The sequence below is a fragment of the Mauremys mutica genome, chromosome 7, assembly GCF_020497125.1.
Source record: "Mauremys mutica isolate MM-2020 ecotype Southern chromosome 7, ASM2049712v1, whole genome shotgun sequence".
In the NCBI taxonomy this organism is placed as follows: Eukaryota; Metazoa; Chordata; order Testudines; family Geoemydidae; genus Mauremys; species Mauremys mutica.
Window position 1 is genome coordinate 124958052 of NC_059078.1, and position 12622 is coordinate 124970673.

The 12622-nt window shown below is 45.9% G+C and overlaps 1 protein-coding gene across 4 annotated transcripts in view; it reads left to right on the plus strand.

Moving 5' to 3' along the window:
- Positions 1–12622, plus strand: part of NT5C2 (5'-nucleotidase, cytosolic II) — a 93888-nt gene that overhangs the window by 60857 nt on the left and 20409 nt on the right. For 3 of the 4 annotated variants that reach the window (XM_045024792.1, XM_045024791.1, XM_045024793.1), the window contains 2 exons: positions 4682–4799; positions 7250–7345. In XM_045024792.1, the coding sequence (XP_044880727.1) occupies positions 4682–4799; positions 7250–7345 (214 nt within the window). Of the gene's footprint in view, positions 1–4681; positions 4800–7249; positions 7346–8113; positions 8157–12622 lie in introns of those variants that run through there. The other variant, XM_045024794.1, reaches the window with a different exon arrangement.

The following is a 12622-nucleotide window of genomic DNA, read 5'->3' on the forward strand; positions in this document are numbered from 1 at the left end:
TAGGGCTAAGAGACAAAAAAAAAACATACTGAGGATTGAATGGTTGTGTTTTTGTGGCTGTGCATATTTCACCTGTCACACACTTGTGGGTGCTTTGAGGCGGGGGCACTGTCAACTGTGTGGGAGTTCACAGTACAATGGATTCTGCATGGCAAGCATCTAAATCTTTGACATCCACTGTATCCTACACAAAGTCTATAGCTGTGGCCACAGTGGCTAGGGCTTTGGGGGGTTTCCAGGAAAGTATTTCATTACTTTTTTCTTTTTTTAGTCATCCAGCTGTAGATCTCTCCTTACTGCTAAATTCCTGCACAGATGACTGAGCAGAACAAGATATAAAAACACATCAGCCCTGAGTACACTAATATATTGCCACGTTTCCATAGGATCGGCACTATGCCCTAACTTTTAAACAGCCTCTTGGAGGAACCCCTTGAGTGTGGCAGAGCCCCAAGGAGCCCCACTCTTTAGCTTAAGGGTAGGCCTCCCAGCCTCACCGCCTCTTAGGCTGAACCTCTGGGCTCCAGCACTCCTGGCTTCACACCGTGAGCTCTGCCCAGCAAGTCCCATTGAGACAGACTCCTAGTTAGACTTATCCACCCTGCAGGGATTAATGCAACTGAGCAAGTATTTGCAGACACACCAAACACGCTTTTCAGAACAGAGTGGGATTTATTAGTCAACTGGAACACAGCTTTGGAAGTCCTTAGGTTAGCATAGAGAAATAAAAGTTAAAGCATAGCCCATTCTGGTCAAGCCAGAGCTGTAGTGGATTCCATTTTAGGCTCTCTGTCTCTCTCTGTCAGTCCCAGGAGAGAGCAGCCAGCTTCCTCCAGCATCCCACACTTTATCCTCTGCTGATCATCTCTCAGTCCTTTGTTCTCGAGCTGGGGTCTCTGCTTAGCTTCCCTGCTGGGGTGAGAGGAGGTGGGGGCTCCTTCCTCTTGATCATTGTGTGCTAGGTGTCAATGATCTGGTCATTGGGCTTTCTTTGGATTCTGCACTGATGTGGGGTTGCTTTCAGCGAGTTCGAGCCAGTTCCTTAATGATCCTATTCACTATGGCCCAGACCGCAAGGTGACACCCGAACCTCATGTCCAGTCCTGCCTCCATGAGCAGACTTAACACTTTTCCCTCCACTGGTAACAATATGAAGTGCAGAGGGAAACTGAGACACACAGAGGTTTCATTAAAATATTACAAAAAATTCCCAGTTTGTCACATATGTATGTAGATAGAGATTATATAATGTGGGTGTTTTCCAGTGTTGTGACACGGCAGTTGCAGCATCACAATCCTGTTCACACTGTTTATCTCAAGTAGGTGGATCACTTGCCTGAAGCTCATGTTACTGAAATGAGCATTTGCACAGCTTGTGCGAAAATGTCAGTAGCTTGTAGCTCATACTGATTAATATACTCCATACCGTGGTGTAGTGTGTTGTCAAAATGGGGTGTGGGCGTGGTGAACTCTGAATCCATTCCCAGTTGTCTAATTAAAGGAAAGTATATCTTGGATAACGTCACAGTAACTGGAGAACACTATTTATAGTCCATTTCCATCCTCCAAGAGTCTGATTTCAAGTGTGTCTGTTGATTTCTTACACTAGGAAGAAGACTCTTATTTTCCAGGTGTCTTTAGTGATGACATCCAAACAGAATCTTTGAATGAGCTAGTGGCTTACATTTTAAACAAGGCTGGGTCAAGGAGGCAAGCAAAGTCCAAAGTTTATAGGTGAGAATGTGAATTTTAAAAATGTTCAGGGACAGCCTTGTGGTCGTGCCACCTAATCAGAGATCTGGATTTGATTCCTTGTATTGGCATGGCCTGGGAATACCATATAGTCCTTTGCAACAACCTTTCTTTTTGGCTTTTCAGCTGCTTTCCTAGGCTAGAAGGGAGGTCTTAGTGATGGATGTAGATTGGAGAGGGGAGTGCAGTGCATAATAAAATGGAATAAGGGTATTTTATGGGTTGTATGATGCACATAGAAAATATGAATCCACTGCCCTTTCCCCTGAAAGATTGTTAGAAAAATAAGGGTGTTATTTGAAAGACAGCATTGTATTAGCTGCAGCCACGCTTTCTTGATGGTGTACCACTGGGATTGATTGTAAATCCTTTCTATTTATCTAAAAAGGATCCCAAAGTATTCTTCAGATTGTACATGTGTATGTAGGGGTCACTACAGCCGTCACTGGGCTCCAGAAATGACAACTGCTCGTGTCTGAAGTGCTATTATAGCCATATCGGTCTCAGGATACTAGAGACACAAAGTTGGTGAGGTCTTCAGGTACCAGTCTGTTTCCCCTGGCTGCTGCTGTTTGCAGGCTGCGCTGAACAGCAGGGAGAAGTGAGAGCGAGTGAATCTGGGGAAGGAGAAGTGAGTGTGTCTGCTGTTGGGAGCCTGGCCAGCAGCCACAGCTCTTTCTGCTGTGCCTTCAAAGCTGGGCGGCCGGAGCGCAGCGGCTGTTGGCCGGGTGCCCAACTCTGAAGGAACCACCACAGCCAGCAGCTGGGAGAGGTGGCTACTGGGTGGGGGCTAAGGCAAATTTTGGGATGGCTATAGCCCCCACAAGCCCCCTCAAGTACCGCCCCTGTGAATAACTCAGCATGTCCTTGTCCCATGCTGCTTTAATAAATGGGGAACTGTGGGCATCTGTCTTACCCATCTACAATACATGAAGGTATATTTCTTATGGTTTCCTTCAGTAATTGGCCTTTAGCAGCCCTTCATCAAGGGAATTCATTTTTTCTAGACTCTCTGATCTTTCATGATCTTCACTGTGCTCTTTCTATTCTGACCTCCTTTTGCTCACTAGCACTCTAGATCACGCCCCAGGATTTCCTGCACAATCCTGTGCTCTCTTATTTATATTAGTTATTTCTGCCCCTCATTCTCACCCACAACACAATCAACCTCTCTGTTTCTATTGCACTGAGAAGGCCCCATGCAGCAAATGTCATATAACTTTATTATATGTTTATCATTAGTATAGTAAAAGCTTGAAGATTTTGTTAACTACATTATTACTTTTAGGTATCCTTTACTACTAAGTAAGTTGGTATTATAAGTGTGTTCAAGCTTACAATGAATTGTTGCTTTTCTAAGTGATAATAGGCCTTTGTTAAAAATAATAATGAACCCTTAGATTTCTGTCAGTCAGATAATACCTGGGATGACATATGTTACTGTAGAGCTGGGCAAATCTTTTTGGCAAATAGTAAATTCACTGACAAATGCAGTTTTCGGGGGAACTGAAACTATTTGTGAATTTGAGTCGAATTTGGCAATAGTTTTGACCAAGTAAAACCTGAAAACAGAAATTTTGGAAATATCATAACTCATTTTGAAAATGTCAGATCCACTCCACATTTTATTTTGTAAATGTCAGTTTGAATTAGCATTTAATTTGACCAGAACAAAATTTTTTTGGTTTTTCATTTTGTCGAGGAAAAAAAAAATTCATTTTCGTTTAGAAACTGACCAGTTTTTTTCCCCTGGAAACCAAAAATCACTTTGCTCAGTTCTACATAGGTGATTTCTCATGAGTCACCATAATCTTTAATCAGTCCTGTCTGACACCCTGATTTTCCTTCATGATCTTCCTCCTTTTCCACCTTTTTTCAGTAGTTTCACATATAAGTTTTCTCCTCTCTGACTTGGTCTCTCTTTTCCACAGCATGTTTTCTTACCTGTACTAATTTTTTGGGGACTGTAAATATATTTATTATTTTTAGCATTTTTTATGACTCCCACAGAGGTGCTAGGCACCTCACAGAAAAGCATGTGTGTGTTCTGAAGAGCTGCACATGTGTATGACACACACATTTGCAGCCTCCAAATCATTAGTACAATGGGGCCCACATAAATATATATCTCAACGGTGATGGGAATTATTTGACCTCAGTGCATCTTGGGGCCAGATTCTGTGAGAGTGACAGTTTCCATGCAGCAAACCTCAACATACTGTCCACAGAAATACAGTGAAGCCATCAAACGATCATTGAATGAAATTGTTAAATAAGTACATTTTCCCTGTATTGAGCTAAGGTATATTTTATAAATGAAATATTAAAATAATAAACTGGTTTAAAAGAATAGCATTTTGATGCAGGAAGGTAACATCTGACAGATTTCTACAGTACCATATAGTTTTATTAACAAATTATATGCTGACCTGATTACTGTATCTTCTGTGGAAGCCATCATAGCCCACAGCACTTATAAACACCTCCTAGCTGAATTCCTGACACTAATATTAGGCTATGGAATTGTGTCCAGAGTAACAGGTGTAACAACAGTAAAGAATTTCAGAGTCTCTGCCTCTAAGACATGTGTGTAGAGGGGGTGGGGGAGGAGAGGGCGATGCTGTTTGGAATATATTTCCTCTGAGGCAAAGAGCTCTGATGGACTGACTTTTATATTTCATCTGGTGCCTTCTGCTGCTGAAATATGAACTGCACTTCCATTCTGCAAAAGGCCTCTAGCAGGATCTAATTCCATGATCACTGTAAGCAGTGGAGCAAGTGAACCTGAAATAGAGAAGGAAAATAATGACGGAACTGAGTGTTGTAGTGTGGAAGAGGGAGGAGGGAGAATGGAAAAATTATTTTTAACTGCCTTGTTTAACCATGAGCTATTTTTGTATTTTCTAACTGGAATCTTATCTTGGTACAGTGTATAAGTCCCCTGAGTATGAATCTCTTGGATTTGACCTGACCGTAGAAAGATTGGTTTCCATTGGATACCCTCAGGAGCTGCTCAGTTTTGTCTATGATCCTTCTTTCCCTACCAGGTAAATAACTAAGAGATACTGATCCAGTCTACTTGTGGCTTTGAATGTTTGTTCTGTGAAGTTCATAGACATGAAATTTCAAGTTTTCAGAGGGCACCTTTTAAGCCTGCAGTTGTGCACAGAACTTGGGTAAACATACCCAATTGACTTGCAGTGACTGACTTCACTTGTGCACAATTTTTGCACAAACAATCATTCCAGCAAAGAATGAGAGTGATGTGAAAGAGGCCCGCTGAAAAAGTTGTTCAAAATATCTATAAAGCAAGAACATTAAAGCGACATGTGAAATTTTACTTAAAATCTAGGTTTTGTGAGAATGAATTTTTACAGAATATGAGCCTGCAGAAATGTTGCATAAATTATTTTATTTTAATTATTTTGAAATAAAGTATTCCTGCATAGTGTTGGAAACCCAAACATTGCAGCAATGTCCTCGTGCACAAGAGACATCCTGAAAGGGAAACTGACTGTGAAGAAAAATAAAACTGGACTAGTTAAGTTTAATTGTCCAAACTGAAAGAAATGCAGGAAATATGCCTGCAAATATTGGTGCAAAGTAAATTTAATTTCTAAAATTCTGACACTTTTGAGAGTCTCTTAGTAGCAGAGATATGGAAATTTGTGTTTGATTGATGGCTTTTAATCTGATGTGTCCCTAAAACCTTTTAAGTTGTTTCCATTCATGCCTTTGCTGGACTGTGTCTGGCTTCTGTGGCAGTTTCTATGGATTGTTTACCAAAATGTCGGCAGTGGGACTGTGGCTGCTGAGCTCTAGTTTTCAGTCTGGCATCTCCTTTCCTTTCATTCCTCCTGCCTTGAGTTGCACTGAGCCTACTGCCACACATTCCCATGTCCATAATAGGAAGGTTTCACAGTGGTAGCCGTGTTAGTTTGTATCAGCAAAAAGAACGAGGAGTACTTGTGGCACCTTAGAGACTAACAAATTTATTTGAGCATAAGCTTTCATGGGCTAAAACCCACTTCATCGGATGCATGCAGTGGAAGATACAGTAGGAAAATATATATACACAGAGAACATGAAAAAATGGGTGTTGCCATACCAACTGTAACAAGGGTAATTAATTAAGGTGAGCTATTATCAGCAGAAGAAAAAAAACTTTTGTAGTGATAATCAGGATGGCCCATTTCCAACAGTTGACAAGAAGGTGTGAGTAACTAGGGGGGAAAGATTAGCATGGAAAACCAGTTTTACTTTGTGTAATGACCCATCCACTGCCAGTCTTTATTCAAGCATAATTTAATGGTGTCTAGTTTGCAAATTAATTCCAATTCTGCAGAATGGTTGGAATGGGCCATCCTGATTATCACTACAAAAGTTTTTTTTCTTCTGCTGATAATAGCTCACCTTAATTAATTACCCTCATTACAGTTGGCATGGCAGCACCCATTTTTTCATGTTTTCTGTGTATATGCAGCAAAGAATCCTGTGGCACCTTATAGACTAACAGACGTTTTGCAGCATGAGCTTTCGTGGGTGAATACCCACTTCTTCGGATGCAAGAATGTGTATATGTATTTTCCTACTGTATCTTCCACTGCATGCATCTGATGAAGTGGGTTTTAGCCCACAAAAGCTTATGCTCAAATAAATTTGTTAGTCTCTAAGGTGCCACAAGTACTCCTGTTCTTTTTTCATAATAGGAAGATGGCCTGTAATGAAGCTGTAAGGAAGGTTACGCTGGGCATGTTCAGTGAATTCACTCCTTCATGGGGAGGACCAAGAAGGGTTGCCCATGTGAGGACAACTGGCAGCAACCTTACTACCGATCAGTCTTGAAGAATCTCACTGTTTTCAGCAGTCATGGCATCTCCTTTTCCCAAAGGCTAGTGACTAGATAAATGAGCCGAAACATGTAATGTGGTTTTGGCAGAAAAGAGAGAGCCCTTAAATCGGTAGTGGGGAATGGCACAGCATTTTTTGCAGCTGTGACATGCTATGTCTGGCTTGCCTAAATGCAACAGAGAGATGCACAGGACTGGAGAGGTTCCTTCCCCCAATCAGCTCCCCATTGCAGCCCAGTAGAATTCTCAGGGAATCACTAGGGCAGGCGAGAGCCAAATTCTTGACCTTGTGTAGAAAACTACACATCTTCCCCGATGAACGTATAGCTAAGCTTTCTAAGTAAAATGAGTAAAATGATCCTGTTTTAAGATCCATAGAGAGCAGGTCAATTATACATTTCAACCTGGCAATGCCGGGGGTGAGGAGGGTTGTTCCACAGCCAGACAGAAGGATAGATTAGGACTGGATCAGCACAACCCCGCCCCCAGTGTTCAAATCTGTTTTGGATGGGACGTAAGAATTGGCTCAAACATTCTACTTCAAATAAGCACACTCAAGCTGATTTTGGTTCCTGCTCTGCGTATGGTGTATTTGGTCACTCCTCAGTGTGTTTCTGATTTCACATCTTAAATTCCTTCCTTGACAGAGGCCTGGTGTTTGATACACTTTATGGAAACCTGTTGAAAGTCGATGCCTATGGGAACCTCCTAGTGTGTACACATGGCTTTAACTTTGTGAGAGGGTGAGTACTGACAACCTGGCCATTCACTGGTCATTGGTTCTGGCTTGATAAATGGCTTAATAAACCATAAGGAATAGCAGACTATTGGTTTATAAAGAGATGCTGCTTTTATATTTTTATAGGTTCTGTTTATATATAAGAAATTGTGAGTGTTCTGAAGTTAATGATATTTCAAAGTCTAGGGAAAAATCAGTACAGTACAAAGAGGCCTATATTTTCTAGAGCACTGGAAATAGGATAGGACGTGGTGTGGGGAAGAGTTTATAGGACAGTGTGCTGGCATAATTCAGTTTCAGCATCCTGTCATCAGGTAAAATAGTTGAATTGTGTCAGCCCTTTCTGGAACAGGCAGAGGTCTACATCGCATGAACAACTGCATATGGTTCTGCTCACCAGTCTTTGCTTGAGAGAGGTGAAGGATTGAACTAGCCTAGGAGCTGAATTATTGTATCTTATGGTTTAGGTCAATGGGAAGAAAGGAGAGCAGCAGAATATGGAGCTTGGATTTCAGAAAAGCAGACTTTGACTCCCTCAGGGAACTGATGGGCAGGATCCCCTGGGAGGCTAATATGAGAGGGAAAGGAGTCCTGGAGAGCTGGCTGTATTTTAAAGAAGCCTTATTGAGGGGCCAGGAACAAACCATCCCGATGTGCAGAAAGACTAGCAAATATGGCAGGTGACCAGCTTGGCTTAACAGAGAAATCTTCGGTGAGCTTAAACAGAAAAAGGAAGTTTACAAGAAGTGGAAGCTCAGACGACTAGGGAGGAATATAAAAATATTGCTTGAGCATGCAGGACTGTAATCAGGAAGGTATGTATACAGGTATGTTAGCAACAAGAAGGGGTCAGGGAAAGTGTGGGACCCTTATTGAATGGGGGAGGCAACCTAGTGACAGATGATGTGGGAAAAGCTGATGTACTCAATGCTTTTTTTGCCTCAGTCTTTGCAGCAAGGTCACTCCCAGACTGCTGCACTGGGCAGCACAGTTTGGGGAGGAGGTGAGCAGCCCTCAGTGGTGAAAGAACAGGTTAAGGACTGTTTAGAAGAGCTGGACATGCACAAGTCCATGGGGCCAGATGCAATGCATCCGAGGGTGCTGAGGGAGTTGGCTGATGTGATTGCAGAGCCATTGGTTATTATCTTTGAAAACTTGTGGCAGTTGGGGGAGGTCCCGGACGATTGGAAAAAGGCAAATATAGTGCCCATCTTTAAAAAAGGGAAGAAGGAGAATCCAGAGAACTATAGACCAGTCAGCCTAACTTCAGTCCCTGGAAAAATCATGGAGCAGGTCCTCAAGGAATCCATTTTGAAGCACTTGGAGGAGAGGAAGGTGATCAGGAACAGTCAACATGGATTCACCAAGGGCAAGTCATGCCTGACCAACCTGATTGCCTTCTGTGATGAGATAACTGGCTCTGTGGATATGAGGAAAGCGGTGGACATGATATACCTTAACTTTAGCAAAGCTTTTGATATGGTCTCCCACAGTATTCTTGTCAGCAAGTTAAAGAAATATGGATTGAATGAATGGGACTATAAGTTGGATAGAAATCTGGCTAGATCATAGGGCTCAACAGGTTGTGATCAATGGCTCGATGTCTATTGGCAGATGGTATCAAGTGGAGTGCCTCAGGGGTCAGTCCTGGAGCCAGTTTTGTTCAGTTTCTTCATTAATGATCTGGAGGATGGAATGGATTGCACTCTCAGCAAGTTTGCGGATGACACTAAGCTGGGGGGAGAGGTAGATATGCTGGAGGGTAGGGATAGGGTCCAGAGTGACCTAGATAAATTGGAGGGTTGAGCCAAAAGAAATCCGATGAGGTTCAGTGAGGAGAAGTCCAGAGTCCTGCACTTAGGACGGAAGAATCCTATGCATTGCTACAGGCTGGGGACTGACTGGGTAAGCGTCAGTTCTGCAGAAAAGGACCTGGGGATTACAGTGGACAAGAAGCTGGATATGAATCAACAGTGTACCCTTGTTGCCAAGAAAGCTAACAGCATATCTGGCTGCATTAGTTAGTAGGAGCATTGTCAGCTGATGGAGGGAAGTGATTATTCCCCTTTATTTGGCACTGGTGAGGCCACATCTGGAGTATTGTGTCCAGTTTTGGGCCCTCCACTACAGAAAGGATGTGGACAAATTGGAGAGTGTCCAGCGAAGGGCAACAAAAATGATTAGGAGGCTGGAGCACATGATTTATGAGGAGAGGCTGAGGGAACTGAGATTATTTAGTCTGCAGAAGAGTGAGAGGGGATTTGATAGCAGACTTCAACTACCTGAAGTGGGGTTCCAAAGAGGATGGAGCTAGGCTGTTCTCAGTGATGGCAGATGACAGAACAAGGAGCAATGGTCTCAAGTTGCAGTGGGGGAGGTTTAGGTTGGATATTAGGAAAAACTATTTCACGAGGAGGGTGGTGAAGCACTGGAATGGGTTACCTAGGGAGGTGGTGAAATCTCCTTCCTTAGAGGTTTTTAAGGTCAGGCTTGATAAAGCCCTGGCTGGGATGATTTAGTTAGTGTTGGTCCTGCTTTGAGCAGGGGGTTGGACTAGATGATCTCCTGAGGTCTCTTCCAACCCTGATCTTCTATGATTCTAATAGTAAAGCTGTGTATAATTTTCTGCAGTCCCCATTAGCTGTTAGCATACTTCTTACCTCTATGAGTAGAAAATTTAAATAAGAAAATGGGGGAGTGCAGTGCCAGATGCAAAATATGACCAAATAAATTCTCAAATCCATAATATGAGGCTAGAGTTGATGGAATGGAGGAACAGTTAAGTTCAGTAGCAACTGAACAGGAATCCCAGAGGCCATCAGACAGGCCTTCTGATAAATTCATCTCAAGCTAGCAAGTCTCTGCAGTAGGAAGTAGAAACCTTAAAAAATGAAAGATCAAATGTGTGCTCAAAGCTTTCATATGTATATGTAGTCTTCACAGACTCCAGTGGGGTTGGATAGGTGTAAATGTGCCCTGAGTTTGGTCCTGCTATGTATATAATGGATGCTTTGAATGCAAATAGCATAATTCTTCTTCGAGTGATTGCTCCTATGCATTCCAGTTAGGTGTGTGCGCGCCGCGTGCACGTTCGTCGGAAGATTTTTACCCTAGCAACACTCGGTGGGTCGGCTGGGCGCCCCCTGGAGTGGCGCCGCTATGGCGCAGGATATATACCCCTGCCGACCCATCCGCCCCTCAGTTCCTTCTTACCGCCCGTGTCGGTTGTTGGAACAGTGGAGCGCGGCTTAGCTGACCTCCACTTCCCTAGCTACTCGTAGTTTCTCTCGTTAAGTATATAGTTCAGATGTTTATAGTTGTAGTTAACTTTATTTGTTTGTAGTATAGTATAGTGTATTTATTTCACAGGGGTTTGGGGTTTATCCCCTTCCCCTCACCCGGTGCCGGGTCCGATGCCCGGTCCACAGGGTTTATAATGCTCGGCCAGCCACAAGCCGATGCCGACAAGAGATCCTTTCCTAAGTGCCTCGAGGAATCTCACCTCACAGATAAGTGCCGCATTTGTGAGGCCTTTAATCCGAGAACAAAGGGGAGCGGGACATTCGTGTCAAGCAACTCCTGACGGAGGCAGCTCTTGCTCCTCCGCTCTCGGCACCGAGCGCTGGTCAGTCTTCAAGAAGCGCTCCCTCGGCACCGGATCGCCGGTACCGCCAAGGCCTCTCGGCACCGGCCGTCGCTGGCTTCCAATCGGCATGGATCCCTCTCCTGGAGGATGAAGAGGCACAATATCCATGCTGCGTCCGAGCCGCCTGCTTCGCAGCCGAGCGCTATGCTCAGTCGGATCGCCCGGCACCGATGTCTGCCGCGGCACCGACAATATCGGCACCATTAACTCCAGCCAGGCAAGAGCCGTCGAGTCCGGTGCTGGAATGCTCCCCGGTACGAGCCGTGGTCGAGCTCGCTATGAAGCTGCGTCCGAGCCGCCTGCTCCGCAGCCGAGCGCTATGCTCAGTTGGATCGCCCGGCACCGATGTCTGCCGCGGCACCGACAATATCCGCACCATTAACTCCGGCCAGGCAAGAGCCGTCGAGTCCGGTGCTGGAAAGCTCCTCTGTACGGACCGGGGTCGAGCTCGCTATGAAGCTGCGTCCGAGCCATCTGCTCCGTGGCCGAGCGCTATGCTCAGTCGGATCGCCCGGCACCGATGTCTGCCGCTGCTGGAAAGCTCCTCTGTACGGACCGGGGTCGAGCTCGCTATGAAGCTGCGTCCGAGCCATCTGCTCCGTGGCCGAGCGCTATGCTCAGTCGGATCGCCCGGCACCGATGTCTGCCGCGGCACCGACAATATCCGCACCGTTAACTCCGGCCAGGCAAGAGCCGTCGAGTCCGGTGCTGGAAAGCTCCCCGGTACGGACCGTGGTCGAGCTCGCTATTAAGCTGCGTCCGAGCTGCCTGCTCTGCAGCCCGAGCGCTTTACTACGTCGCACTGCCTGGCACCGGTACCTGCTGCGGCACCGACAGTATCAGCACCGTAGACTCCGGCCACGCAAGAGCCGTCGAGTCCAGCACCTGAACGCTCCCCGGTGCGAGCTGTGGTCGAGCTCACTATTCCCTCCACGCCGGAAACATTTCCACAGTGAGGGAGTTGGTGGCAAGGGCAGAGCCTGTGCGGCTTTAACCCCCGGCACCGCCGGTGCGGGTTATATTTTCTGTCGGCGAGCCTGTCTTGCTCACGCCACCCAGCGTCGGCACCTCAGAGCGGCACCGTTCACGATCGCGGTCCCGCAGATGTTCTTGGTCCCGTCACCGATCGAGGTCCCGACGCCGCTCGCAGTCTCGGCACCGTTCTCCATTTCGGTACCAGTAGTACTCGCGGCACCGGTCAGCGTCCCGTTCGCCGGCCCGGTACACTCAGCACCGATCCAGCTCCCGGCACCGCCCCAGGCACCAGGGCTCCCGTAACCACTCCTGATCATCGAGCCTCGCGCTCTCGGTCGACCGCCCGGCACAGCTCCGGTGGCAGGTCCCGTTCTCGGTACCGGTATGTCTCCCGGTACCGATCCCCGGTGCCGTGTCGAGCGACATCAGTTCGAGAGGGAGACTCTACCAAGGGCTTTTCAGCTCCTCCAGGGCCATCCAGCCACACATCAGTGTTGCCCCGTGCGGACACTTCATATGCGCAGTACTCGGTTTTCTGATGTGCCCTCCAGAGTCTTCCAGGAGACCTATCAGTGGCCATTCTAGTCACCTTGGGCGTACTACCACGCCAGAGGCGTACCGCTGGTCCCATCTCGCTCCGTTCCGTCGGAGCTCTGGGTG